The sequence below is a fragment of the Triticum urartu genome, chromosome 7A, assembly GCF_056163025.1.
Source record: "Triticum urartu cultivar PI428250 chromosome 7A, HENAU_Tu73, whole genome shotgun sequence".
NCBI lineage: Eukaryota > Viridiplantae > Streptophyta > Magnoliopsida > Poales > Poaceae > Triticum > Triticum urartu.
The window spans coordinates 497,771,265-497,777,342 of NC_141879.1; the positions used below are offsets into that span (position 1 = coordinate 497,771,265).

At 43.9% G+C, this 6,078-nt stretch overlaps 1 protein-coding gene across 1 annotated transcript; it reads right to left on the reverse strand.

Moving 5' to 3' along the window:
- Window positions 1-319: 319 nt before the first annotated feature.
- On the reverse strand, window positions 320-5,827 carry PPH (pheophytinase). Its single transcript, XM_048682937.2, has 6 exons — window positions 5,494-5,827; window positions 4,365-5,040; window positions 3,342-3,568; window positions 2,738-2,929; window positions 2,501-2,657; window positions 320-783 (listed from the first exon to the last, which is right to left on the reverse strand). Exons 2-6 carry the CDS (start codon window positions 5,010-5,012, stop codon window positions 541-543), a joined length of 1,467 nt encoding a protein of 488 aa, XP_048538894.1. The 5' UTR covers window positions 5,013-5,040; window positions 5,494-5,827; the 3' UTR covers window positions 320-540.
- Between the last annotated feature and the right edge of the window lie 251 nt (window positions 5,828-6,078).

The window sequence follows — 6,078 nt, forward strand, 5'->3', positions numbered from 1 at the left end:
CATTTTGGACTATGTTGACTTGTATTCGGGTGTAAACCCTAGCCGGCGGTGGCGTGCTAAACTACTTTTCCCTTTTTTTCCCCAAGCAATAGAACCCTGGGCCAAGCTCTCACTTCTTTCTGAAATTGGTTGATTTGAGTGTTAAATCCAGTAGTTCATAGCCCGGGGCTTGACATGGAGGGAGTAGGTCGGAAACGGATGATGCCAATATACCTGGAATGGAAGACGCGCTAGAGGATACAAAGATAACCGAGCAGGGAATGTAGTTGTACTTAATGTTCGGTGTTAAAACTGTTGCTTACCTCAAACTTTACAGGTATTCAAACAGAAGGAAAATATCTGATCTTGAATTCCTCTGAATACAACCACGACGGATATCTGACGCTCAATACTAACCCTGTACTGCACATATTCACATTCACTAGAGATATTTGAACTTGTCGCTATTTCATACATCTAGGCATCAACCTGACTACTTTACATAAAGAATAATGAATACAATATACAATTGAAACTTCTATCTAACAAACTACGGACAAATCATCTGGATACTACCCGTATGCTGGAGGCATGCCGCTTCAAGAATGAGCTCAGTTGGTTCCACAGGGAAATTTGGGAACCGAAGAGCCGCACACTAACTGATTTCTTGGACCCTGTCCTAACAAACTCCAGCTCCCTCGATACACCATGTTCTTCAAAGCTGGAATCTTCAAGAAATGGGAGGTCAACTGAACCCTCAGACTCCACATTCTTAAGCCATCCTCGGAGCAAATAGTTTATAACCTGACCAAAGAGAAAAGATCAGCGTTCATCATCATTGAAATGGAACTCACTAGCCATGACTGTAAACCCCTGTTGGTGTCACAGCTTTGACTTCACGACTGGTGTAGTTTCTAACAAATTAAAGACCCATGACAACGTAAAATTTGCTTTGGCTGGGCGGCGGACTTGGTAGAGCGAGGCTGGGCGGCCGCCCTACCTTGATTTTTGGCACGAACAGTTATACCTATATGCTGCGTATGCATCGTGCCTAGCTGCGTTAGTTAGAAAATCCTGCCCCGCTGAGAAGAACAGAAGAACGATGGAAGGGCTGGTTGCATCGTGCACATGGGCCACGTTATTTGTACCCAGCCCGTGATCTCATATCAATGCACGATTAATTAGCCAAGTATGTCAAGCAACGCGCACACACGCACGCCGCGGGACACGACTGCACGAACCTTGTAGCGTGAGCCAATGGGCAGGGCAGGGGCCACAACGGCGGCTGAATTTGACGGCGGCAAAAACCACATGGGATCCACTGATCCAGGCCAGCCTGCTGGATGTAGGTGCGCAGGCACGGCGCAAGGCGGCGCCGCTGGAAGTTGCTGACTAGGTGGTGCGGCTGGATGCCGTCGCTGCCGGTGAAGGGGAATTGGGAAGGAAGAGGTATAAATTTCTAAAATGTCTGCATTTGTGTATAATGCGAATTTGTGATTTTGAATTTTATAGTTAAAAACGATTTTCAAACTATTTTCGTATTACATCATACTTTTAGCACACTATTGAGTTCGCCCCACCTCAAAATTGACCCATCCTCCGCCACTAGTTTTTTTTTCGAAAAGGGGGACTCCCCGGCCTCTGCATCAGAACGATGCATACGGCCAAATCCTCCGCCACTAGTTAGGTTACCGAAATATCTAAGACTTGACTTAAGCCTACTAAACTTCGAACTTGACACAATGTTGCACAATAGGGCAGGTTCATGAGCCTCTAATGTGGTATAAATTTATGACTTGCGGGCGCTATTGTATTATATCATTGTTAATTTCCTAGTGTGGCTGACTAGTGGGCACTATTGGTCCCATCCGTTGCAAATATAGAAGTGTAGGTGTGAAATGCTCCGCCACTGCTTAGGTTACCGAAATATCTAAGACTTGACTTAAGCCTACTAAACTTCGAACTTGACAAAATGTTGCACAATAGGGCAGGTTCATGAGCCTCTAATGTGGTATAAATTTATGACTTGCGGGCACTATTGTATTATATCATTGTTAATTTCCCAGTGTGGCTGACTAGTGGGCACTATTGGTCCCATCCGTTGCAAATATAGAAGTGTAGGTATGAAATATTATGTTTACAGAGTACAGTTCTGTGAATGGGTTGCTTGAGTATAGTTTTGAAGTGGCTGCTTAAAGTATAGTTTTGACAAAAGAAATGTAGTTCGGTGATATTTACTATAAAAACAAAAGGCAAAATTTACAAACATATTTTTATATTTTATTTATTCGAACTCGCTTTAGGTTTAAATTTGAAGAAAAAATTGACGGATAATGCACAGGTCCAGCAAAGATCTTCTCAAATTTTCGGATTGTTAACTGTCGATTTTAAAGTTACATGTTTATAGCCTGATGGTAGTTTGCTCTAGATATATGTTTGTACCTTTATGAACGATCAATGGGAGTATATTGTATAAATACAAGGGGGGGACTATAATTTCTACACAGCATGCGATAGTTACCTCAGGAACCTCGTCGTGAGGACAGTGACCGGCAGGGCTGATTTCATAATAGGGTGCTTCTGGCACCTGCTGCTTGACTCTGATACCCCAATAAGGTGTAACCCAAGGATCTTCTTTCCCATACATAAGGGAAATGGGAATGTCCTGCTTTTGGCACCTGCAGATGATCAGTGTTAAAGTGGAAACTGATATTTGTAAGCAATAGAGCCATTCATCAAGTTGGGTTTTCCATCTCACCTAGATAGTGCCTCCTGAAAGGATATCTGGCCCATTGGAGCAAACATAATGGAGGCAAATGATGCAGCAGCTGCTGGGTGTTCTGTTGTCTCTATAATACGTGAGAACACCTTGTCAACATTTGTTGAGTGATCAGCATATACTTGCCTGAGTATCTTCTGTATACTTCTTGGGTCGCTTATCTTCTGCCACCTGTATCACAAGGGATCAATGGGCTATCCAATTTGTAGGATCCAATGCATGGATAACAAACATAATTCTAATGATCCTGTAATTATGCATAATAACCATGATATCCTAGTATGTGGAGAGAAATAATAGTGCAAGAATTTCAGTAAATTCCAGGCAGAAGTTCATGGTTTATATGAGTTTTTTTTTTTTTGCAAGAGCTGAAGATGTCAACTTATTGCTAAACTTTCCATGTTAAAGGTTCAGGTAAATCCTGCACATACAATGCAAAAGGCATGAATCCCATAAAAAACTACAATCCATGAATCCAGCTTAGTGAACAAAAAACGTCAAGGCCCAATAATTAACAGCAGGGTAACTTTAAGATAATGCAATCTGCGTGTCGATGTTCTGAAACCTAATAAGTAACACATACACTGTTTCAGTAAGTTTCCTCACAACTGATGGAAGAGGAAATGTCCCAGCCCATGGAAAAATCTTTGACAAACGAGGAGATCTTGCAGGATTAGGAAGGAAACCCCAAAATGGCGTTGCATTAAGCAACGTGACCCCCTTTACAAGGTGTGGACTGGATGCAGCAAGATATAGAGCAACAAAACCTCCAAGAGAGTTTCCCACAATATAAACTGGTTCACCGATAACCTGCAAGAGGGTTATAAACTTAAGAGTAAGAAAAATGAGACATAAATCCAACAGTTGAAGATATATGTCGCCAAACTGGCTGTGAATAGCAAGATTCTAAATAGTATGATACCAAAAAAAGAAGTTGTAAGACTGACATAACAATCCTTGGAGACACATTAACATTTACAGCCAGCAAAGTTGAACCTGTTAACTCAAAGATCAGTTATATTCCCAGGACCTTTCTTACTCGTATGACCAAAAACCAAGAAACATTCACCAAACAGGAATCAATACATCATTTTGCTTTCATTAAGAATAGTGAGCACCAACGAAGACTTTCTTTTTTTGAAAAGGAGGTGAACCCTGGCCTCTGCAACATTGCGGCGCACACAGCCATCAAGCACCAAAAAAGATGATCACATAGTGTTCCAACTGGAACATTCGCGAGTAAGGAAGAACTCGATTATGCAACCATGACAGAGTTTGAATATACATGATATATGTGATTCTTGACCAGACCACCATAACAACATTTTCACAAGTCTATGTATAGATGTATGGTATTAAGAAATACCTAGATAATCAAATTATCCTGGAAATCCATTCTTGGTATCCGTTACCACTTGATGATCTAACAACAACCACTCATGATGAAAGTAAAACAGCTAACTTGCTCCCTAAAAAAACTAACTTGCTAATTATTTCAGGACTTCCAGAGAGTGCAAAGCACACGAAGATTTGTTAACTTGAAAGACATATTAGCACAAAGCCAAAAAGAAGACTGGATGAAACAACAAATATTCCAAAATGGTACCTCTTCAATGAAATGCTGGACCTGGTCACGCCACAAGTCTACAGAGTACACCAATTCATCTGCCCATGGTTGCGAATCGTGTCCAAAACCCCAATATGATTCCTCATCCTCCTCCCCTGCCATGGCCTTAGGAGCAGGGTCTTCACACGGCAATGACATTCCCTGTCCCAGAAAATCCATCGTCCACACCTTGTAATCACGGCCAAGATCCATCAATTGCTTCTCAAAATGGAACGTGCCCACCCCAAAACCTGGTAGAAAAAGCACTGCTGGCGCCTTGCTATTCTTGGTGCCAGACTTCTCGTAGTATACCGTCAGCTTCGGCTTCCACTCCCACAAACCAGTGCTGATTTGAGAACTGTCTGGCCCTTCTGGCAGGCCAGGAATCGCCACTTTCTCGATCTGGCCTACCTTCTTGGAGATGCCCTGGAGGGCAGCATCGACATCGCTTACACCGAAGCTGCGGCTGACATTAAGCTTTCCTGAATCACCAGGATTTGAAGCTCTCCCAACACAGAGAACTGAGTTTTTTCTTGGCCGAGCAAGCTTGGTATGCCGCGGACCAAGACCAGTGCCCAGAGACCTCCGCGCACTGGTAGGGGTTTGATGAAATGCCAAGCAAGAGTGACTGGAAGAAACCACTTCCATGGCCGCTTCCGTAGCTAGCACACCGGTTCTGCAACAGAGGAGCGAACAAAATTTACAGAGTTGCACAGGAACGAAGAATTCCACAGGCTATATGGGATGGGGATATGGTCGGAGAAATGAAAGCAATACTTTTGCCGTCATATATGAGAGATCCAGTGGAGTTAAGCTAAACAAGGATCCGAAACAACACTTCGATTCAGCAGTTAACAACTTAACTGAATCCGACTCTGACGAATGACCGATTGTATGCTAATTACTCTGACAAAAGGCAGCACCAGATTGGTACCATTTTCTTACACGAAAATGATAAGTACTGTATGAACAAGCAGGGGCGGACCTAGCGTTAGGCATGGGAGTTCAGTTGAACTCAAATTTTCTTTCGTTTAAGCATGACTTGGACTGGATGGCTCACGTGAAAAAAGGAAGAACGCCAGAAAAAAAACACTGTAAAAAACAGTCGGAGCAAGTTAGGGTTCCTCACCAGCAAAAGGAGTCGGTCCAGCTCCGGTTGGATCTCCACGCCACGGCAGCACAGTAGAGCGGAGGAGGAAGAACACCTTCCAGGTGGCGTGCTTCAGTGCCCGAGGCGTGTTCGGCGGAGGACGGAACAGATGTACTAGTAATGAAGGGCGAGGACCGAGGGGGGTAGTTTTGATCTGGAAGGCCTTGGTGCACCATCAAATTCTTGCGTTCAGATCGCTCCTACCGAACCCATTTTGCGTCCGGGTAACTCCTACCTCCGCTTGTCTTCTTCCCCCTCTCCACATCCCGCTCCTGGCTCCGCAGCTTCCAACCCCGTCTCCCTCGAGCCTCGACCACTCGTTCTTCCCACTCTCCACGGAGATACCCCACCAACCCGTCGGAATATCTCATGGACGGCACGGGGTGGAGCCACCTGTCTTGTACCGGAGGTTTGCCGCGCATAATTATGCACGTGTTCTTCACAGAACATTCACACCCACACAGATGATTCCACAGTCAATACTAGTATCTCCAGCATCTAGAAAAACGAGTACCTGGAAAAAAAATTACAATTTAGGACAACGCTAACGCTCACAAGTGTAGT